At 41.8% G+C, this 24,483-nt stretch overlaps 1 protein-coding gene across 1 annotated transcript in view; it reads right to left on the bottom strand.

Annotated features, from left to right (window-relative positions):
• cyth1b (cytohesin 1b) overlaps positions 1-24,034 on the bottom strand; it is a 252,469-nt gene extending 228,435 nt beyond the window's left edge. The window contains exon 1 of the mRNA XM_063074558.1: positions 23,878-24,034. Within this exon, the coding sequence (XP_062930628.1) occupies positions 23,878-23,896 (19 nt within the window). The 5' untranslated portion in view covers positions 23,897-24,034. The remainder of the gene's footprint in view (positions 1-23,877) is intronic.
• Positions 24,035-24,483: the final 449 nt, after the last annotated feature.

Raw genomic sequence — 24,483 nt, 5'->3', positions numbered from 1 at the left:
AATTGGCTGGTTGTGGTGTGTCGCAACAACAAGTTTGCACTCAGTGTTAGTATGACCAAGAAAATGATTGTGGACTTCAGGAAGGGGAAGTCGAAGGAACACACGCCAGTTCTCAAAGGGATTGGCAATGGAAAGAATGGGCAGCTTCAAGTTCCCAGATGACAGTATCTTTTAAGATCTATCCTGGGCCCAATATACTGATGCAATTACAAAGAAGGCATGACAGCTGTGATATTTCATTACGAGGTTGAGGAGAATTGGTAGGGCACCAAAGACTCTAGCAAATTTCTAAGATGTAATGTGGAGAGCATTCTAACTGGTTGCATCACCATCTGGTATGGAGAGGCCACTGCACAGGATCAGAAAAAGCTGCAGGAAGATGCAAACTCAGCCAGCTCCATAACGGATACAAACCTCCCGAGCATCGAGGACATCTTCAAAGGGCAATGCCTCTAAAAGGCAGCATCCATCATTAAAGACCCCCATCACCCAGGACATGCCTTCTTCTCATTGCTACCACCAAGGAGGAGGCTGAAGACACACACTGAACATTATGGGAACAGCTTCTTCCCCTCTGCCATCAGATTTCTGAATGGACAATCAACCCATGTACACTACCTCACAATTTTTGTTGCTCGCTTTTTGCACTATGCATTTTATTTAACACATGTATATTTCTTACTGTAATTTATAGCTTTTTCATTTGGCATTCCACTGCACTACTGCCGCAAAACAACAAATTTCATGACATATGTCAGTGAAATTGAATTTGATTCTGATTATTCTGATTCATGCTTGTGAGAAAAGAAGGTTAATGGCATGGTTATAAATTATTCAACATGTTTTCCTAGTGAAAAATAAAGTACAGCTTTAAAATGCCAGCTATATAGTCCAAATTTAAGTTTATTGTCATTCAACCATACACATGTATACAGCAAAGCAAAACATTGTTCCTCTGAGGCCAAAGTGCAAACCAATACACAGAGTCACACACAGCACACTTAGATACTTACAGTCACAAAACAATATGAAGACAAGTCCGAGTGGCATAGGCTGAAGATTGACAGGTTGGCATAAAGTGTGAAGTGCATGTTTATGTTACTGACACTATTATAACAAAACAACCAATAGTATAAATATGTGAAACAGTAGCAATAAAAGATGAAGTGACCAGTGTAGAATGAAAGTGTGTCTGTGAGTTGAGGAGTGTTTGGGGGTGGGGGTGTAGTGTGGGGAGATGCAGCAGGGCATTCAGACGCAGTGTACATGTGTGCTGGGTGGCAGCAGAGTGCAACAAATCCAGCAACCTGGGGGAAAGAGGGCTGTGCCAAAAATGATGATGACTTTAAAACAGGACCAGTCTCTGCAGCAAACATCTCAGAGCAATCCACACACAATAAATTTCTAGGGCATCAATTGTTCCAAAAGAATCAAACAAGGCATTCAATTCATGGGCAGCAAGTTTCCAAAATAGTAGCAAACTGAATTAAAGGCCAGTCATGGGACACTCTCGGTGCTGTTAGATGGAAGCATATTGGTCAGGACTCCTGATAAACTGCTGCCACAACCTGGTGGAGTCATTTGATCTTCAAAATAGATGAATGGAGTCTCTGTTCAATTTTCATCCAAGAATTGGCCCACTGACAATGCAGAGCTTCCTCAACAACAGAAACGGCTTAGATTAAGTGCTTAAGTACAGCAAAAGGATTGGAATCCATAATATCCTTGGCGAAGGACAAGTTGACAATTGTCTAACACACTGAACATAGAGATATGGACATGCAGTTGATCACTACACAGATTTCGTTAACAAGTTAAATAGTTTTATTTCATGGGATAGGAATCAATTAATCCTCAGTGCCTTTTCCTTATTTTCAGTAAACACATAATAGCATTTAAACATAGCAATTTATCTCTCGTCGACAAATGATTCCCTAATTAATGACTCAACAGCAAAATAACTGACTGTGTGTTCAATTATGTCCCAAAGCCGATTTTCTCAAAAACATTTGAACTTTCTTTGGATTATAACAGAGATCTCTGAGTGCTTCTGTGAACAAGCAGATTTTCAGTATTGCTGGATACACGGGCATTGGGTGATAGGTGCTATATTGTGAAGTTGGCAATGCAAAATTCTTGAAAAGAAAGCCATGATTTATTTTAATCTGGAATATTCTTTCAAAGCTGCCAAAGAGAAGATATATAGATATAGATATAGATATAGATATATACAGCATGTTTTGCAAATATTTAAACAAATTGCTCTGCAGGTATTATTTGAGCATTTACAGACCCATTTTCATTTACAATATATGGTTTTTACCTATGTACTACAGCAGCAATACATTTGAGCAGGATTGTATTAAGATTAAGTTACAACCTAATTGCATGTAGATTTAAAGCTTTCTTATTCAGAGATCACTGATGCTATTACACCTGTGCGAGGTTTTAAGAGAGGGAATTGCACAATTTAGTCTGGCACTGCAAATGGTCAAAATGAAAAATTACATCCAAGAAAGAGGTATGAAGGATGGAACAAAAAGCTGGAAGAACCAAGTGGGACAGGCAGCACCTGTGGAGCAAAAGGTGCAAGTTCATGATTCATGTCCAAAAAAAAGTACTTCGTTGTTGATTGATACTAACTTGTAAAAAAAAATAAATTAGCCAAACTGACATAATTCAGCAGTACTTGAGCAAAGAGAATTAGTTTCTTTTCTAAATAGCACTGACATTATTTAAGAGCAATTTCCAAGCCTGGGCTTTGGTGTTCTCACCATTCTAATGTAGCACTGACTTTGTGCAAAAAGAAGTTTGCACTTTGTCAGGAAAAGTCTAATTTCTGCAAGTTAATAGGCTGGATTTTGCTAAATGCTGGCGATTCCATGAGGCACTGCCAGCACTTCTCTGTGCAAGTGCCATAAAGCTGTATGGAAAGGAATCCCTGAACCTGTACTCAGATACAGCACAGTTAAAGGGCCCTTCTGGCCCAACAAGCCTGAACTGTTCAATTACACCCATACCACCAATTGACCTACTACACACATCTTTGGAACATGGGAGGAAACTGAAGCACCCTGAGGAAACCCACAGGGTCACAGAGAGAATAGATGGCAGCGGAATTGAGCCCAGGTCGCTGGTGCTATAACAGCATTAAGCTAACCACTACGTTACCGTGCCGCCCACAATAAATACAGTTCTGAACTTTGGAAGAAACATACCAGCTCACAGGGAGGAGGTGCAAACTCCACATGGAGAGTAGCTGAGGCCAGGATTGAACTTGGGTCTCATGCTGTGAGACAACGGCTCTACCAGCTGCGTCACAGTGCCAGTCTGTAATTTCACTGGCAATTTCCAGTCTGTGCGCTGTTGCTAGTCTCACCATGGAATCCAACTAAAGAGCAGAAATTGGTTGCACTTCACCAGTACTTGCACTGGGGAGGAAAATCAACCTGAAGAATCTGTACCAGATTAAACCTGGTAGGGGAACAGTGATTCAATTCATTTCAATATCAAGGGTTGGCTAAGCAAGTTTAAGAGGATCTACATTTACAATTTCTAAAAAATTTTTTGGCAAAGTCGGAGAGTCAAATATTTTAAATACAGGCGCAGGAAACTGCAGATCTTGGAATCCGGAGCATCAAACAATTTGGAGGAACTAAGTAGGTCAGGCACCATTTGTGGGAGGACAGATCTTCTTGAGTTCCTCAAGCGGATTGATTGTTGCTCGAGTAATTTAGATGCTTGTAACCTGGCTAAACAAAAATGCGAATAAAAGAATACCGATTGGAAAAAAAATAACTACTTTCCATCTCACTGATTACATCTGCTGCTTGTAGAATCTAAGTGTGCAACTCAAACTTTCCAGTACATGTATTTCAATGACATTTGCATTGCATTATAAAAACAGCACTAGGTTAATCTTATTTTTAAAAGTGCATTAATTCTTCTTTGCAGTATAGATATGGTTTCTCCTCGGTCAACAAATAGAGTTTCCTAAAAAAAATACTGCTGTGGCCCAGCTACTGCACTGCATGCGCATGTTACATTCCAAATTGAAAATTGAGATTGCTGCAGTGATTTTCCATAAGACATTGGGGTAGAATTAGGCCACTCGGTTCAACAAGTCTGCTCCACTAGTCCATCATTGCTGATGTATTATTTCTCTCAACCCCACTCTCCTGCTTTCTCTCCATAACCTTTAACATCCTTACCAATTGAGAACCTCGCTTTAAATACACCCACTTGGCCTCCATAGCCATCTGTGGCAATGACTTTTGCAATGGGCAAGGTTGTTTTGCAGCCATGTTCTGACTATCAAATTGTGTAGCTTGAGCAGATATACCCTACAGTCTCAATTTGTACACAAGAAATTTGCTTTCCACACTTCTTAGTTACAGATTTGCCATAGCTGAGCCAGTCAGATGATATGACCAGCAAGGACAACGAAGAATGAAAATACTTTAAAATAAAAACTTAATGCACTCAGTTGATGTAGCACACCACAGAAATTAATTACAGCAACATTACTCCCTGGAAATAAACGCTGAATTGACACTTGGACAGGTACATGGATAGGTAAGATTCAGAAGGATACAGGCCAAGTAGGATCAGCTCAGATGGGCATCTTGGTTGGCGTGAACCATTTGAGCTGAAGAGTTTGTTGCTGTTATGTATTACCCTAAGACTCTAAAACAGTCCCTTATATTACAACTATTTGTGTGCAGTCCTCTAATAAGCCCCAGAGAGCCCAAGGTGATCATAAACAAGAGATTCTGCAGATGGCGAAAATCCAGAATAACACACACAAAATGCTGGAAGAAGTCAGCAGGTCAGGCAGCATCTATATAGAGGAATAAACAGTCGATGCTTCAGTCTGAGACTCTTCGTCAGGTCTCAAACCAAAACGCTGACTATTTATTCCTCTCCAAAATGCTGGAGGAACTCCTCAGGCCAGGCAGCATGTGCGGAGAGAAATATACACTTGATGCTTCGGGATGAGACTTTTCATCAGGCATCAAACCGAATATCAACTATTTATTCCTCGCCATACATGCTGCCAGAGCTGCTGAGTTCCTCCAGCATTTTGGAAAGGAATAAATAGTCAACATTTCTGGTTTAGACCTGATGACAAGTCTCAGCCCAAAGTGTCAACCGTTTATTCCTCTCCAGAGATGTTGCTAACCTGCAGAGTTCTTCCAGCATTCTGTCTATGTTACCCAAGTTGATCAGTAATTTCACTCCTTCGCTGTTTACTGAAAATGACCTTCATCCTCGGAAAGTAGGAGTGGTCAAGAAGTGTACATTTTGCTCAAAACTTTTAAGGATCAAAATTCAACTCCAAGAATACAAAAAGATACTTGAAGTGGGTGGAGAGGAAACTAGAAAGCCAAATGTTGAAAATCTGAAGGAGTCACAGCTGACACATTGCTATCTACTGATGTTGCCTTCCTTTTCTATTTTCACTACTCATTGTCATGCAAATCTTCCCCCCTACACAAGCAGCAACACGGCTTCAACACTTCAGGCTGATTTATACTTGTGTGTACTAGCTTACGCCGTAACCTGCACAAGTGTGCTACGCCGTTGTCAGCATTTATACTTGTGCGTTTGGTATGTCTGCGTTGCTCTGCAATTCACCGCCAAAACGCTAGTTGGCGGTGGGGTTTCTATGCCACTGTGTTGAGTTTCTTCATGTTGAAACTCAACACGAAGAAACTCAAACTTCAAACAATGGCGACTGAAACTGAAGGAGGGTGAATCTTCTGTGCTTGTCTGGCCACTGAGAGACATGGACGAGGAAATGCGTTTCAAATATTTTCAGATGTTGGCAGGTAGATTTGATGATTTGGTTCATTGTCTCCAACCATTTATTTCGCATCAGTGTACGCACAGTATACTCAGAGACTGGCAATGACCATTCGAGTTTTAGCTTCAGGTGGAAGTCAACAGACTGTATCAGCTGGCTACAAACTGGCGTCAAGCACAGGGTCCTCCATAATTTCGGAGGTCTGTAAAGCTTTATGGAAAGCACTGCAGCCAGGGTTCCTTCCCTGCCCTTCAGTTGCCCAACGGAAAGCTATTGCAGCGTAGGAGGAAATGCGATGCTACCAAGCGGACCAATCACAGTTGTTGCGGTCTGCGTCGCCACGACACGTAGTTACACTTTTGGGGAGGTGTGCGTCAGGCTATGGCAGAGGGTACGGCGTAGGGTACGCAGCTATGCCGTACCTACGACGTCAATTTGACGCACAAGTATAAATTGGCCTTTAAACAAGTCTTCTTCAACCTACTACTGCACGTAACCGTGACTGAAACTAGAACCGGAGAAGCGGTACAGAACTCCTTTTTTTTAATTCTATTTAACATCAGTTAACTTACCTTTAGGGAAAGAACTTCCAGATTTCTCAGCGCACATAATCAAAGAGCTACAGGTGATCTCGGGTCAGCAATACCCACCATTAATGATTAAAGCTTTCATCTCGGCTTCATAATGACGGCAGGAATTTAGTTCTTTTAATGAAGTTAGCACTTGAACAGCTCTGAGGACACAAATGCAGAACATTTAAGGTTACAGGTCCTCCTCAATGTACGAATGGTGTATTTATGTACAGACAGTACATACAGGCTCTTAGAAGACCAGCTGAATGGAGTCACCAGCTGCTGCCAAGCTGCAAGCATCTTCTTCTGTGTGAACTCTGTTCACGGTCATATTTCCACCTTGAGTACTCATCATCCAAGACATGCTCTCTCCTTATTACTAACCATCAGAGAGGTAGTACAGGAGCCTGAAGCCACACACTCAATGCTTTAGGAACAGCTTTTGCCCCTCTGCCATCAGATTTCTGAACAATGAACCAGTTCACGAACATCACCTCACCACATTTTGCTTTCTTTTTGCACTACCTATTTTTAACATAAATTTCTTATTGTAATTTATGGTTTTTGCACTGTTCTGCTGCCGCAAAAGAAATTTCATGATATATGTCAGTGATATTAAACAAGGGTTCACAGGAACAGAACTCTGCCTTAACCTAGGGAGGACCTCTAGCCACAATACCTGCTGGCAGGCAAAGAACCACTGCTTCTCAAAGGTTTTGAATAGTGATATTTCTCCCCATCCTATTACTGCTATCTTTGGATTACCTAAAACTTCTAGTAATTTATCCCCCTCAGAGCGTAGAATGATTGCATTTCTTACTTTAATGGCGAAAAGATGTATTCTACAACATTGGAAGGAGATTAATGCCCCAACTATGTTTTTTTGGTTCTCTGAAACAATACTGTGTCTAAATTTGGAAAAAATCAGAAGTAATCTTTATGATACTTCAGTTAAATTTGAACCGACCTGGAGATCTTTCATTCAATATTTTCTTTTAATGTAACTTTTTATTCCTCTCTGATCATACATACATTCCCTTCATGGATTTTATCTGCTATTAGCAGAGGTCGGGTTTGAGGACGTGATTGTTTAATTTGTTCAAGTCTACTATTTAACTAGTTAGCCCATTGCTTTGCTTTGTAGCTTAGTTGCATGGTAGGTTTTTTTGGGGTTTCTTTTTCTGGGTTTTTTTTTCTCGTTCTATTGATATATTTGGAAAATTAGTATACAACTATATTACCTTGTTATTTTATAACTAACTTATGTTGTTTGCATTGGTTTTGTTTTTGTATTAATGTTACTTGTATATTTATATCTTAACAATGTATTGGTTGCTATATGTTTTACCTTTTGTGTACTAATTCAATGGAAAGATTTAAAAAGAAAGAACCACAGCTAAGTTTTATAAACTAGTTCAAGCATTTAAATCTTCAGGTGTAAATATGAAAATGTATTTACAGTAACAGCTGAAAACTCCATTACAGTGATAATACAAGTTTTGCTCATTGGCTCTCTGTACCGAAGTGCCACAGAGAAGTTTCCTCTTTTCCCACTTTATTCTGTGAACACAAGGCATTGGCAGACATTGGAATTTTCAGCCCTTAAGACTTCATAGCCAAGTCTCTTCACCGCCAACAGTATTCACAAGTACTGTTTGCCAGCTAGGGGTAACTGAACACACACTGCTTCAGCAACCCTTGGCCAGTCCCATTTCCCATCCACATGCCCTCTTTATCTCCACACACACGTGGTAGCTGAGCGGTTAGCACAACGCTATTACAGGTCGGGGTGTCAAAGGGTTCCAAGTTCAATTCCAGGGTACTCAAAGGAGTTTATGCATCTTCCCAATGAATGTGTGGGTTTCCTCCCGCAATTCAAAGATCAGTAGATTAATTGGTCATTGTAATTTCCCCATAATTAGGCAAGTGTTAATTCAGTAGGTTGCTGGCGGTGCAGTTCTAAGGGCCAGAAAGGCTGATTCTACGCTGTATCTCTAAATAAAATAAACACATGAGCAGCAACATTTAACCCAAATGCGGAATTCTAATCCTATCCAATTGAAAATGAAACTGGTCAACACTATTTTAAGGCCTCGAGTCTGGCATATCTCATCAGGATGTCTCGCAACTCAACTGACTACCAAAAGAATTACAATTTCACCACACCCAGTATGCGGTATCTTGAAAAGATCACTAAAAGGGCTGCATGCTGCAAGCTATTGAAGGTAAACACTTCCAACCTTGATAACAATGCAAATTCAATATTCATAGTATGTAGTTGAACCACCTAGAAGTTTTTCAATATCTTCAATACTTTTAAATATTTTAAATTGAGCAACAGATGTGCAAATTACCCCACATACAAATTCATTGTTTAAACTCATTGTAACACACCGCTTCAATAGTTGGAACTGATAATATATAACTGTGATCTTTCAATAAAATATAAGCACGTATTATCAGAAATAAACATGATTCTTCATTTTCACAAAAACACTGCTTATTTGGAGATGGATAAATACATTATGATCTTAATACTTGGTAATTAATGTACTGGAAGAATGTCTGAAACCTTGTTCAACCAAAGACAAATATGTGGTCTGTAATTTATCCCATTCAAGAAAAGTTTCATCGAAGCTTTATTAACCGACAAGGTGCCACACTAGAAGCTGTGTATTACAGCAGAGATATGAGCATAGATAAAAGATTGGCTGGCCATCAGTAGGCAAAGAATGGGAATAAAGGGGTTAACTGCTGGTGACCAGTGGTGTTCCCAAAGGGTCAGTATTAATGATCTCGATGACGAATTGACAGTTTTGTCGCCAGGTTTATGGACGATACAAAGGTAGGCGTAGGGACAGGTCATGTTGAGGAGTCTGCAGATGGACTTCGACAGGTTGGGAGAATGGGCAAAGAATACAGAGTAGGGAAGTTTACAGTCATGCATCTTGATGGAAGAAATAAAAGTGTGGACGATTTTCTAAATCCAGACAGAATTTAGAAATCAAAGGAACTTGGGAGTCCTGGTGCAGGATTCCCTGAAGTTTAACTTGCGGGTTCAGTCAGTACTAAGGAAGGTAAATGTAACGCCAGTATTCATTGTGAGAGGACAAGAGTAGAAAATCTAGGATGCAATGCTAGGGCTTTATGAGGCATTGGACAAAACACAGTTGGAGCAGTTTTGGGCCTCAGGTGTGCTGGCTTTGGAAGGTCCAGAGGAGACTTACAAGATTGATCCTGGGAACGGAAGTACAAATGTACGAGGAGCGTTTGATGGCTCTGGGCTTGTAGTCACTGGAGCATAGAAGGATGGGGTGTGGGGTAGCTCAAGGACATCACAAACATAAAAAATCTGCCGATGCTGGAAATCCAAAGCAACACACACACACAAAACGCTGGAGGAACTCAGCAGGTCAGGTAGGATCCCTGGAAAAGAGTAAACACTGATAGGCCTAGATAGAGTGGATATGGATGGGGGTTTCCTGTAGTGGGAGAGTTCAGACAGCGTCTGTGGAGAGAGACAGTTTAACATGTCAGAAGGATGTGCATCAGTGTCACATGGTTCTGATGAAGGCCTCAGATTTCAAGATACTCAGCAGCTCTTGTATCCCCAATGTTGAGCTTCCAGCCTAACTCCCATAATAATACTAAAACATCCATCACAAATAAAGTGTCCAAGAGCTTCAGAAAAAAAAAATATCTGCAGCAAATTCTAAACTTACAAAGAACTTATTTTGAAATGAAGTCTTGGCAATGACACAAATCCTTGTTCTAAAAAGGCAGGAGCAGCTTTTCACCAAGTGACATTTGTGAGTAACACACACAAAATGCTGGTCAGGCAGCATCCATCCATGGTCGACATTTTGGGCTGAGGCTCTTCGTCAAGACCGTAAAGGAATGGTGGAAGAATCCAGAATATGAAGGTGCAGGGAGGGAAAGGAATGTAAGCTAGCAGGAGGAGGAAGGTGGGTGGGCGGGGGAAGACAGGGGCTTCTCCCATCAGATTCTTACTTCTTCAGCCCTTTACCTTTTCCTCCTATCACTTCCTCACTTCATTTCACTTTCCCCCACCCACCCACCTTCCCCCTCAACTGGCAGCTTGAACTCATTGCCCTCTTCCCACCTTCTTATTCTGGCTTACTTCCCCACTTCCTTTTCGGTCCAGGTGCAGGGTCTCAGCATGAAACATCAACTGTTCATTCCCCTGTATAAATGCTGCCCGACTTGCTGGGTTCCTCCTGCATTTTATTTGTGTTACTCTGGATTTCCAGCGTCTGCAGAATATTGTTTGTGGTTTTTGTGATGTCTATGCTGTGTGCTCATCAGTAGACCGGCCAGACACCATATTCAGGAACAAACAGAAAACAAAAATGACTGACAGGTGATAACAGAACCATCTTCACACAAACCATTCACTCAAAACAAAATTCAATAATCATTTTCTTTCATACAATGGATTGGATTAGAGCATCAAATTAATTACAAAACACCTCGGCTGTCTCTCTACCACAGCAGGATTCATAACATTTGCAATCGACACACACCTTTTCCCCCTTTATCTGCTGAACTTATAACTTTATAGAAACCACAACTCCCTCATCCTTCCTGAAAGTACTAAAGATGCATTAAATGCATGACATGCTGAGCTGGTTCATACCTGTGTGCCAATACCTGCGTGCATCATACCCCTTCCCCCTCCTCAAAAAAAGGCCAAAAACTTATAACCAAAGCCTTTTTTTTTAGTATAAAGTTCCATTAACACTGAACACGTCAGCTGGTCAGGCAGCATCTGTGGAGGACAAATAAACAGTCAACTTAAAATTACATGAGATCAGTCTGCAAATGGAACAACAGCCTCTCATGTAGATAATATCCGAAGCATTATCATTTGCTTGTGATTCTGTGATTTCACAGTAGCTACAACAAACTTCTTGGGAACAAAACCTACAATTTACTAATTTCTCTCTGCAGTAAACCACGAAGAATCATGTGGTATCACATGGTGTTTACTCTTGGTGTACTGCTGCACCCAATCACTGCAATTTTTCTGACAGCTATCACCTTCATTTTTTTTTTTGGCGTGTGCCTGCGAGTCTGTGCGTCTGCGTCTGTGCATGTCCGTGATGATGGATCTTTCATGGCTTTTACAAGGCGCGGAGCGAGAGAGAGAGACTGTGTGGTGCACCACTCCCCACACAGACATTTTTGCAGTATTTTCCCTTTATTTTACGAGGTCAAGTTGTGACCTCGACACTCAACCCGGCACGGATGGAAAGCATACTCGGGAGCGGACCCGACTAGTTTCGAATCCGGGAACCTCCGCTCCCGGGTCCGGCGCTGATGGCGTTGCGTCACCAGCCGGCCCAAGAGCTATTACCTTCAATGCTCCAGTAAGAGACGACCTGTATGTAGATCTACCTTTGCAATGGCCATAGGATTGACTTCAACAGCACAAAACTACCATGCTGTGGCAACGGCTCTTGGGAAGACCTGGTGAAGGAAGCCATTGCAATAAAACTAGAGGAAAAGAATTTTAACAAAGGCGAAGGTCTTGCTCCAAGTGAGAACTGGAATTCAATTGTAAACAAGGTGAGACAGCGGAAACCTGATTGGATAAGCACTAACCAATCAGGAGGAACGGACAATGGGGGGCATAAATACCACCGGACTAGACATGCCCAGGCTTCATCTCTGATGAAGATGGCAGAGTTTGTCATCAAAACATCGGTTAAAATCGAGACCTGTACCTGGCTGGAAGCCCAAGAGTTCATTTGTCATATATGCCAGGAAAGCACTAGATCCTTTTTCAGGTCTACCTTTATTTGCAACACGCTTTGTCACAACAACCACATAACAAACTACTATATTCCATTAATCAACCAAAACATCATTACACTTAGAACTGTACAAATTCATGCTAGCAGTATTATTGCCAGCAATTCAGAAACTGCTCATAGTAAGATTGTGACTATATAACTACAAGCAGTTTCAGACTCCTGGAAGCACACATCTCACACCACCCCTCATGATCGCAGAACATATCCTCCCCAGTCAAGAAAGCTCGCCAAGGCCCCTACTTTCTGATGAAGCTGAAGAATGCAGGTCTACACACATCAAAGCTCACGGCCTTCTACAGATGCGCAGTTGAGAGGCTCCTAACATGGCGTGTGGTAGGAAACTACACTGCTGCAGATGGGGGGGGGGGTGGGGGGGTTGCTCTACAATGGGTAGCTGAAACTGCCCAACACAATCACTGCCACTAGCTGTCATCATGGACACACATACAGATATACATGTAACAAGCTGCCAATGGAAATGGTTCAAGGAGGTACAATAACATTTAAAAGACACTTGACATACGAAAGGTTTAGAGGGACATGGGGCAAATGGGCTCCACTGGGCATCTTTGTCTGCACGGACAAGTTGGACCAAAGGAGTTATTTCCATTCTGTGTTACGTTATGACTTATTGATTTTTATACTCATTGCCCTGACTGATTAAGGCAACTCTACCATACAACGTCTTTGCCATCTCATCTACTTACATTGCTATTTTCAGGAAGCTATGGACTTGAACCTCAAGAGCCTCTGTATATCAATGCTTCCAAGGGTCTTGCCATTAACTATACAGTTTTCTTTTACATCTGACTTCCCAAAGTACAACACCTCATTCTTGTCCAGATTAAATTCCATCTGCCATTTCGCCACCCATATTTCCAAAACAGCCCAGCGCAGCCTCCCGTGGGGAGTTCAACCACTATCAGTGCAAAAAGTTCACATTAGGAACACACCATGGAATTATATACTACAATGGGCCTGCTGCCTCTAACTCCAGTGATTTAGACTCAATTCTGATCCCCAGTGCAGTCTGTGTGTTTTAAATATTCTCTCTGATATTGTGTGAATATCCCGAGTTTCTTCCCACGCCCTCGAGAAACATTGGTAGGTTAATCGGCCCCTATCCAAGTATAGGTAGCACATTAATGTACATGCAAGAGAGAATAAATTACTGAGAAATAAGCATGAAATATAATTTTAAAAGATCTTTAATCCTCTAAGTAATGAGGCAAGAAAAATCATAATTATAATCTGCATTATCCAGTGATTAGATATGACAGTCTAGGAAACCCTGCACAGTGCACAGGGGCCAATTAACCTACCATTTCTCAGGGATGTGGGAGAAACTAGGGAGATCCACCGATATCAGAGAGAATGCTCAAAACACTCGGTCTGCACTGGAGATCAGAACTGAACCTGGGTCGCTGGAATTATGAGGCAGCAGGTCTACTGTTGTTCCACTGTGCTGCCATAACTCCACAGAATGTTTATAATATGAAATTCTTGTACAAGCATAAACACAAGAGATTCTGCAGATGGTGGAACTCCAGAGTTACACACACAAAATGCTGGAGGAACTTAGCAGGTCAGTCAGCATCTATGGAGAGGAATAAAGATCAGTTGTACAAATTGTGGTAGAACATTTACATATTGTGCATAGCAGTGAAGCTACAAGACTGCAAAATTGCTCAAACATAGTTCATAAAGTTTATATCACATTTCTGTTTAAGCATCACTCATTATAAGTGTAGTTGCATCTGTTTTTTTTAATTTCAGATGAATTTGCATTGCATCAAAATGATACTACTCTGTTGTTTGCGGTCATCTGGTCATTCCAATTCTCACATGTGCAATGAAATTTCACAGATCCAGTAAAACATTAAATATCACAGTGTACAGCTTTTTGGACAAGGATCATCAGATCTCTGGAAGTCAAGGTCAAAGTTCAAATTTATTATCAAATTATGTATGCCCGATACAACCTTGAATTCATCTTCGCAGGCATCCATAAAACAAAGAAACGTAATAGAATCCACAAAAAAACACCCACAAAGATAGTCAATGTCTTGACATCCAATGTGCAAAAGAGGACAAATTGAGCAGTAGTTTTGGTTTTTTTTTAAAAAAGCAAAAAAATACATAGAAGATGAGCTGCAGAGTCCTAAAAGCAAGCCCACAGTTTTGCAAGTAGCTCACAAGATCATATGTAATGGTATGAGGTGGTATGTAATTTTAGAATCATTTTTCTTCAGACAGCTGTCAGTTGTTTTTCAAAAGTCTGCAGGAATGTACTGATACTTGCAGAAGCTTCATCACAGATAAAAGCAAGAAAATAACACCTTGGGAGTTGATTTCATTTTCTGTTTTTGCATTGAACCCTAAAATAAATTGCTGTATTTAATTCAAAACAACAGATCAAGACTCCAAAAGCATTTAATAACAATCACCTTTAAGTATTGCAATGTAGGAAACACCTCAGCCAATTTGCACACAGTCAACTCCCAATCAGACTAATCAGACTTATTTTTAATGGAGTACAGTCGGCTAGAGGCCAAAAACAAAGTACTCATATAGTTGCCTACAGAAAACATAATGGTCTCTTTTTACCTGAATCTGTGGGTAGATCGTCCCTTTGCATATACACTCGGTGGCCACTTTATTAGGTACACCTGCTCGTTAATGTAAATACCCAATCGGCCTATCGTGTGGCAGCAACTCAATGCATAACAGCATGCCAACATGGTCAAGAGATTCAGTTGTTGTTCAGACCAAACAGAATGGGGAAGAAATGTGACCATGACCATGGAATGATTCGGTACAGGAGGTGACTAATAAAGTAGTCACTGAGCATACAAACGAGAAAATCTGCAGTGGCTGGAAATCCGAGCAACACGCACAAAATGCTGGAGGAACTCAGCAGACCAGGCAGCATCTATGGAAAAAGAGTACAGTCAACATTTCCGGCTGAGATCCTTCAGCAGGACTGGAGAAAAAAAAAGCTGAGGACCAGATTTAAAAAGTGGGGAGGGGAGAGAGAAACACAAGGTGATAGGTGAAATCTGAAGGGAGAGGGATGAAGTAAAGAGCTGGGAAGTTGATTGGTGAAAGAGATACAGGGCTGGAGAAGGGGGAGTCTAATAGGAGAGGACAGAAGGTCATGGAAGAAAGAAAAGGGGGAAGAAGCACCAGAGGACAGGCAAGGAGATAAGGTAGGAGGGGAAGAGGGGATGGGAAATGGTGATAGAGGGGTGGGGTGCATTATCGGAAGTTCGGGAAATCAATGTTCAATGAGTGTACATCTCATTTTGCAAAGTAAAGGCCGTTTAACCTTTCACACTGAATGTCATCAAAAAAAAACAATTTTCTCCAAATGAATTGCTGCAATGGAAATAACCGAAGAAATTCACATTTAGTTTTATTAGGTGGGCCTCGGGTTAGGGCAAAGTTGAAAAGACTAGCAAAATGTTTCCGAAAAGTTCAGATTTGGTAGATAATTATAAAGACAACTCATTTTTTATGTAACACACATCAAAGTTGCTGGTGAACGCAGCAGGCCAGGCAGCATCTATAGGAAGGGGTACAGTCAACATTTCGGGTGGGGACCCTTAGTCCTGACGAAGGGTCTCGGCCCGAAACGTCGTCTGTTCCTCTTCCTAGAGATGCTGCCTGGCCTGCCGCGTTCACCAGCAACTTTGATGTGTGTTGCTTGAATTTCCAGCATCTGCTGAATTCCTCGTCTTTTCATTTTTTATGTGCTTACAGGGAGGAACTCGTCTCAAAAACATTACTACCCATTTAAAGATCAGAATATGGTACAAAATTATTTTCTGTGAATGGTGGGATGGCAAAAGGTTACTGGGTTTGAGTTGGCAAAGGTTAGCCCTTTGACATGAAATTAAAAATAAGATAGTTCTACTGAACAATAACTTATTCTACAAAATAGTTGGCCAATTAGTCTCTTGTTGCTCTTCCTCATCATCTTAAGATGAAGAGCTGGAGCTACACAAAATAACTATGAATCGGATTAAAAATTTCATGCTGCTGACTTTTGTATCTGGCTTTGGGCTGAATTCATCCACTTAAAATGTTCTGAGACAAGTACTTCATGACATAAGAGAGCCAAGTCTACTATTAGATTAACCCCAGCTAATGATTTGAAATAGAAAACACAGTATCTAAGGCCACCGATGCCAAGCACATATTTGCGATAATTACCATACTAGCAATTCAGTACAAATACATTTATTTTAATTACATACACACCTCAGCTTCAAATGAAAGCATTTAAATATTTCTTTTCTCAATCCTTGGTGATATGGAAATTAAAGTCAGCAGTTCCAGGACATGCAAGAGTGAGCTAAACATCAAAGTAACAGAGCAGATGACAGATGCATAATTGTTAACACGAGTGAAAACCAGGCAGCTTACTGAAAGATCACAAAGGAAAAATGGAAATAAGCACTAAAATAAAGAGTATTTGAAATAACTGGCATAATAACGTGATCGTATTTTGGTGCACTTTTTATGCGAAGGAAAGGTTAGAAAAGGAGAGAAGGGTTCTCGGAGAAGCTAGGCTAATTAGAAACTGAAAAGGAAAAGTCCTTTGCCTACATAATTACACCACAGACATGTCTCTCCCCACCATGTAAATGAAGAAACATCTCCAACCATCCTGGCCATCTCATCTTTTTGCAACTTCCATTGCAGAGGAGTTACAGAGCCAGAAGTCTCACACCATCAGGTTCAAGACTGAATCTCTAAACTGGAACTAGAAACTGTCTTGCAAATATTTCAGTTTTTGTAAGGATTTCTGCAACCTTCCTTCCCTCATCAACCACAGGCGCATTCATCTGGACCCAGTGGGTTGCCAAATTTGGGAAAAGTGGAGAAGGCCATGGAGAGAATGCAGAATGGAATTGCCCAATTGATTCCACAGAGGAGAGGTGTGAATGTTCTGGGTTTCTCTTGGAATTGAGAAACCAGCAAGATCTGAGCTGCATAAAATAATAAAGAATAGGATAGAGAGAAGCTGTTTACAGTACAAGCAACGAGAGTTCAATTCCTGCTGCTCACTGCAAGGCGTTGTACGTTCTCCCTGTGACTGTAGATCTCCTCCCACATTCCAAAGATGCACGAGTTGGTCACTGTAAATTGTCCTGAAATTAGGCTAGGATTAAATTGGGGGATTGCTGAGCGGTGTGGCTCAAAGGGCCAGAAAAACCTATTCCACACTTGATCTCAATAAATAAACTTTTGAAAAAAAAAGTGCATTGAGGTAGGACAAGGTGATAACAATGCAGAATAAAGTGCAATAGCTACAGAGAAAGTGCAGTGCAGGAAAATAATACGGTACAAGACCATAACGAGATTGATTGAGAGGCCAGGAGTCCACCTCATCATTCTGGGGAACTATTTAATAGACTTATAACAACATAATAATTATTTAACATGTTATAAGATTAATTTAATAGCTGTATAACAGTGAGTGATTTCAGTATGAAACACCAGGTGCAGAAACAGGCAGTTTCAATAAGGAGCTGAATAAGTAACAATGGGAAGAATCTGCAGAACTATAGACACAGTAGAGGGAAGTGCAGCCCACTACATTGAGAAACAGACACAAGAGGCCCACAGCTTCCTTCCATGTGACTACTGGGATTTTCTGTTTTTTTTAAGAAACATCCCGGTCAGATAATAACTGATGTGTGTTTGTACAATGTCAATACAAGCGCCTAGTCAAACTGCTCCTAAAGGGCAATAAAAATCTTTCCGCTGTGCCTTCTTATTTTTCCCAATTACTCTTCTTAAACTGCATGCTATGACAGCATTGAAAATCAATTAAAAAACACTACAGGCTTGTTGAATTTTGTCTTAACAATACATTCAAGTCATATTTTTGTCCGAGATCGATAAAGTCTTGGAGAAAAAAAATTAGCTTTCATCGTTCCAGCTGAGCCATGTCCTGCTATTTGAAGTGGTAGGGTGCGAAATAATGATGATGCACTGAGGGTTCCGATCCAGAGTTCCCTAAAATTAGCAGAAAGATAGGGTGAAGGCACACGGCATGCTTATTGTTTCCAAGAATAGTTACTAACCTTCAATCATCAGGCTCCTGAACTAGAGAGGTAACTTCACTCACCTCAATACTGAACTGATTCCACAATCCATGGACTCACTTTCAAGGAATTTACAACTCATGTTCTCAGTAATTATTTATTAACTTAGTTATTATTACTACTTGTTTTTTTTGTATTTGCACAGATTGTCTTCTCTTGCACATTGGTTGTTTGCCCATCTTTATTTGGGTGTTTTTTCATTGATTCCATTGTATTTCTTTGTTCTACTGTAAATGTCTGCAAGAAAATTAATCCCATTGTGACACACATGCTTCAATAATAAATTTATTTTGAAATTTACATTCACAGATCAGGGAATGGAACATAAAAGAAAGATGTTGAAACTTAACAAAACACCCGTTAGGTCACCAGACAAGAGGAAGGATGTGGTTGTGCTGTACAGAATGCAGAGGAGGTTCACCAGGTTCGAGGATGTTGCCTTGATTTGAGGACTTCAGTGAGAGACACTGGACAAGTTAGATTAGTTTTCCCTGCAGCAAAGCAGGCTGGTGTATAATCTGATAGAAGTATATAAAATTATGAGAAGCCTCGATAGGGTAGACAGTCAGAATCTTTTCCCTATGCTAGAGATATCTAATTGGGCAGCAGGAAGGAGATAGGTCTCTACCAAAGGAGGTGCAAGGCATTCCTTCCCTCCACTAGCCTGCAGGTCACCCTTGGGTAAGGTGTAGCATCTGCTTAGCCCACCATCCCAAAATCAGGGCTATGTGAAGCCAAGGGAGCAGGTGGTGGATGATCGTATGACCAGTTGATGCACATTACAAGTCCTGGTTATGCGGCCACTGATACCAGGCAGACAATCTCTGAAGAGTATTAATAATGGTTGGGATCACCATTCTTGTCAAGACATTGCCCAGAAGATGGCAATGGGAAACCACTTCTGTAGAAAAACTTGCCGAGAATAATCAGTCATGGAGGGACCATGATCACCCATCTCATATGACATGGTACATGATGACGACGAGAGGTTTCTAAACAAGGTGCCATAAGCTTAAAGCAACAGGAAGGAGTTTTAAAGGCGATTTGAGAAAAAAGTTTGTTTTCCTCCCTCCTGCCACACAAAGAGCGCTTAATATCTGGAATTTATTGTCAGAGCAGTGGTGCTGGAAGGAGATATAATTGCTATGTTTTGAGACATTTTTACAGGCCATTAAATAGGCAAGGCACTGAGGGATTGAGATCTAATGCAGGCAAAATGGAGAAGCTGGCAAGAAGGCCAGTATGAACATGACGGGCCAAAGGCAACCGACTAGAAGGCATTCTGCTAACACCTTCCAAGGTATAGATTAGGGATATTAAAAATGAATTCTAAGGTTACAGGAATTACATAATTTAACTGCATAGCTAAACATCCACTTTGGTTTTTTTGTGTGGGGTGGTGGGATTTGGGGGTTGACGATCCTGCTGCCTTTCTTTTCTTTCTTGGTTTCATGGAAGAATCGAAGAATTTCCTGGAGAACTGAAGAACTTCAGAGTCACAATTTTTTTTCTAATTAATTTATTCATATTTTCTAATTAATGCCAGTTAAAATATGACAGCATAAATCCCAATGGATTTGTACCCTTCCAGAATCAAGACTGCAAAACTTTGCTAAAGAGTCAGGAAGCCTCTCTGCATTACAGACCAATAAAACTGTGATTTCAGCCAAGACCAGAAGTAGGCTCATAGGAATTTATCAGGAGTCATGCTCCCAAGATAGCAAGTTTCACTAAAAGTGAGAATTTTAGTGCACTTTTTAAAATCTACCCATACAAAGTACAAATGTGATTAATCATCACACTGAGTTGTGCAAGTGGGACATTGTACAACATTTATAGATTATTAAGAAGTATTTCTGATGACGCAATAATGACATTATGACACAATAGCATAAAAAGATGGAAAAAAATACGAGTCCGTTTCCTTCATGATAATGCGCTGAATTGTTGTAACACACAATGTTCCCGGCTATCAACATCTCTGAAGATCTACAAAATGCTGGAGGAATTCAGCAGATCAGGCAGCATCTATGGAAAAGGGTAAACAGTCGACATTTCGAGCCTAGATGTTTTAGCACTGAAGAAGTCTCAGCCCAAAGCGTTGACTGCTTACTCTTTTTCTTGACGCTGCCCAACCTGCTGAGTTCCTCAAGCATTTTGCGTATGTTGCTTTGGATTTCCAGCATCTGCAGATTTTCTGGTGTCTCTGAAGATCTATCCTGAGCCCAACATATTGACGCAGTTACAGCAGCTATATTTCATCAGCAGTTTGAGGAGATGTGGTATGTCACCAAAAACTCTAGTAAATTTCTACAGCTCTATCATCGAAGCATTCTACTGGTTGCATCACTGCCTGGTAAGGAGAGGCCACTGCATAGGATCGGAAAAGGCTACAGATGTGTCGCTGTCCGTGTCTTGATTTACCTGCTCATCAAAAGTCACTCCCACAGAGACTGGCCCTTGTAAGGAGCATTGCAGCCCTTCCCACCAGCTTCCATTTAGCTGATGATGACACGGCGCCAGTAGGGCTTAAATCTAGTGTGCCGCAACTCTTTTCCACTTGGTTCACCGTGGACCAGGTAGACGAGGGTGCTGTGAACGCAGTAGACAGTGGGGGGGGGGGGGGTGTGCTGCAATGCAGAAGGTCCAGGCACACACTTTAAAGTATTTGCCACTGCGTGAATGCTTTGTTTCTGCGTTGCCCTGTCCCTTCGGATGCTCAGTTTAGATAAAGAGGAGGGGAGGAGAAGATGGCAGCGCGACAGCGCGCACAGTGTAAGCACGGAGGAACAGCTGGAGAAACTTCTGAAATGCCCGCTTCGCTGCCTCTGCTACTGTGCGATCAAGAACCTCTGGAGGGGAAAGCCCCAAATCATCGGCTTTGCCTATTGCCGGGGCCAGGGTCAAAGCGCTCAGCACAGATGGTGCTCGGTGCTTGGTGTCAGAGGGCTGGTCAGAGGCTCGAAGTTTTCGGACAGACTCAAGAGTCGGCTGTGGTCGGGTGCTTCCAGGGTGCTGCATCGGCAAGTTTGCGGTACTGGAAGCTCATGACAGGGAGAGTTTTTCTTCCTTCTACCGTCTGCGTGAGATGATGGGACTTTCGAGAGACTTTGAGACTTTTTTTTTTACTCTGCCCGTGGTCTGTTCTTTATCAAATTACGGTATTGCTTTGCACTGTTTTAACTATATGTTATAATTACGTGGTTTTTGTCAGTTTTTCAGTCTTGGTCTGTCCTGTGTTTCTGTGATATCATTCTGGAGGAACATTGTATCATTTCTTAATGCATGCATTACTAAATGACAATAAAAGAGGACTAATCTAATCTAAATCTCTGTAACCGAGTTTAGCAGGAGTGTTTACTAAACATTTAACATCGGTCCTGTCTTGTAAATAAATAGTTAACCTCCTTATTGATAGTGATTTGTCTTCTGTCCCACTCACCCAACCCGCAAACCTGATTTCCCCACAACAAAAGAGTTGCAGACCCAGCCTGCTCCACCATGGACTCTAGCCAAGCCAGCATCGAGGACATCTTCAAAACACGATGCCTCGAAAAAAAAGTGGCAGCAACCATCATTAAAAACCTTCCTTCACTCAGTACGTGCCCTCTTTCCATTGCAACCGTCAGGGAGGAGCCATAGGAGATGAAGACACACACTCAACATTTTAGTAACTGGTTCATCACCTCTGCCATCCGACTTCTAAAGACAACCAACCAACTCATAAACATTACCTCACTATTTATACATATTTAATGTATTTCTTGTTGTAATTTATTGGGTATTTTTGCTACTTCTCAGTACCGCTGCCGCAAAACAACAAATTTCAATGATATTAAACCTGCTTCTGACAAGACAGATCTTGTTTCCCTTGCTCAGAGACACAACTTCAAGGAAAATAATCAAAACACAAAACTGTAGTAATAGAGGCAAGAAGCTCTGTCAAGTCCTTCCTTATATGAGTATCTCCCCTGATCTCTTCAATGTGCTTTCACTTGGATAGAGCTCAACAATCCACCCAGATCTCACGTTCTCGTCGTAAAAAGGCAATTAAAACTATGCAATTGTTCATGGAGAAATCATCAATAAGCTCATATAAAATGCACATTTTTGGTTCTGCTTTTGTGAACCACTCCCGGGTGTCACCTTGACCCTTGTGCATTTGTCAAACGATCAATTGTTAAAAGGGGTGCATGAATGTCCAGGGAGGGGTAGCACCTAGGGTTGACATGCCCATTTGGGAGAGCTCTCTCCTCTGGCTCCAAGCAGCTGCGACAGTGCCCACTCCTCTTTTTACACTACTTGACTTCTTTAAATATATAAATATGTACATGCACACTTCTTACTCTAATTTACAGGTTTTATGTATTAACATGCACAACGAATTTCATGACATAGGCCGGTGACATTAAACTTGATTCTGATTGGGCTTCTGAGGTCGAGAGAGTGGAACTGCCCCACTTCAAAAGCTTCTACCGTCATCCTCAAATTCAAAGGTAAACCAACAGATTGTTGAAAACCTACACTATTATGAATAACAAGGCTGTCCTTGTCTTCTCTTCTGGCCTCTCGACAAAGCACTAAACCAGCACAAGGCTCATCTTCACGCTGTAACACCACTTCTCTGTTTTTTGCAATGAAGTGCACCAGTCCATGAAGCAAAAACAAGCTAAAGAATATATAAACAATTAAATTGTGCACAAAGTATTCTTAAAACTGATGATTTACGTATGAAAAGAATGCAATTAATTTTTTGGATGCCTAGCAAACTTTCTGCAAAGGCCAAGTCACATTATCTGAGAAGTGTGTGAAATGCTCCTTGACAGCGAGTACATCATTTTGGACTGTTGAGTTGACTCACGCGAAGTTCAGTCTGACAGTTATAACACGCAATTCTATCTCCAGTATACACTAGACACCACATGAAAGGAAGCAAAAGTTTATACCAAATCTGTCCCACCAGCCGGTCGCTACTAGATGATTTTTTAAAATTATCTCAAAATTAAAAACTGAAAATGTCGGAAAAAGTGAAGTGGGAAAAAAAACAGCGGAAAACAAATAGGAAGGAACAAATGCTGATTCCTCATGCAACAGACGAACTTCAATACGTGCATTTGTTTCTTCTGCAGAGGGACTCGCCCTTCTGACAACACCTGCAGAAAAATATTACTGAAAACTTGGGATATTTTAAAGACTCCCTGGCGGGTCACGTGCTGATTTAAAGGGAGTTGCATTTACGCCCACCGAAGCGTGGTTGGAAGCAGCATGGTGTGAGAACTGGACACTGCAGTTCCAGATTCTCACTAGTGAGGAAACTTAACAGGATTTCTCCTCTTGCAACAACTTAACCTCACAATGCGGCGGGGGGGGGAGAATTAAAATAATATATAGTTGGATTTTTTTTGTACCGCGGTGCTTCCCCCCACCCCCGAGCACGAACGCGGGGGAAAGGGAGGAGGAGGAGGAGGTGCAATCCAGATTGCAGCCCCGGTTGGTGCAAGCTTCTCCATCTCTGTATTGATTTACGGGGTTATTTTTCCACTAACCGTCGTTGTCCTCGTCCATGACCGGGAGTTGTCTCTGCCTCGCTCTCCTCACGCGCCGCTGCCCGCCAGCTGACTGGGGCTCGCGCCGGCCCGGGACACACACTTCGTCTCGAGCAGCCCTGCCGCACGCCTTGACGTCACCGGCCCGGGAGAGGGGGCGGGGCTAACGGGTGGGGAGTGCACGTGACCCCCGGCCGTATTGCCCACAGGAGCGACCCCAAGGTCGCGGGCAGCCGAGCGGCGGCTCCCCGCCGACCCAGCCCTTGCAAACCCGGCGGCTTCGCCCCATCCATCCCCTTTCGCCCAGCGGCGTGCTCGACAAATACCACAACCAATCTGCCCATGCCCAACGTGCATTCTCTGTGCAAGCTGTTCGCCTGCGATTGCACCAAATATTTTGCACAATTAGCTGAGAGCATCACATGAAAGAGCTGCTGAGCAAGATAATCGATTTCTACCAGAACGAGTTTCCTGGCCCAGGGCAATCTGGGGTGCACAAATTGCGTTCTGTGTGGTGGTTGCACTACAACAGTCGCACCTCTGAAGTGGTTGTGCGATGACGGGGGGTGTGCTATCGATACACCTTTTATTCAGGAAAACGTCCTC

This window comes from Mobula hypostoma, chromosome 22, assembly GCF_963921235.1.
Source record: "Mobula hypostoma chromosome 22, sMobHyp1.1, whole genome shotgun sequence".
Lineage (NCBI taxonomy): Eukaryota > Metazoa > Chordata > Chondrichthyes > Myliobatiformes > Myliobatidae > Mobula > Mobula hypostoma.
The sequence above is the reverse complement of the archived record's forward strand: the minus strand, read 5'-3'. Positions and strand labels throughout refer to the sequence as shown.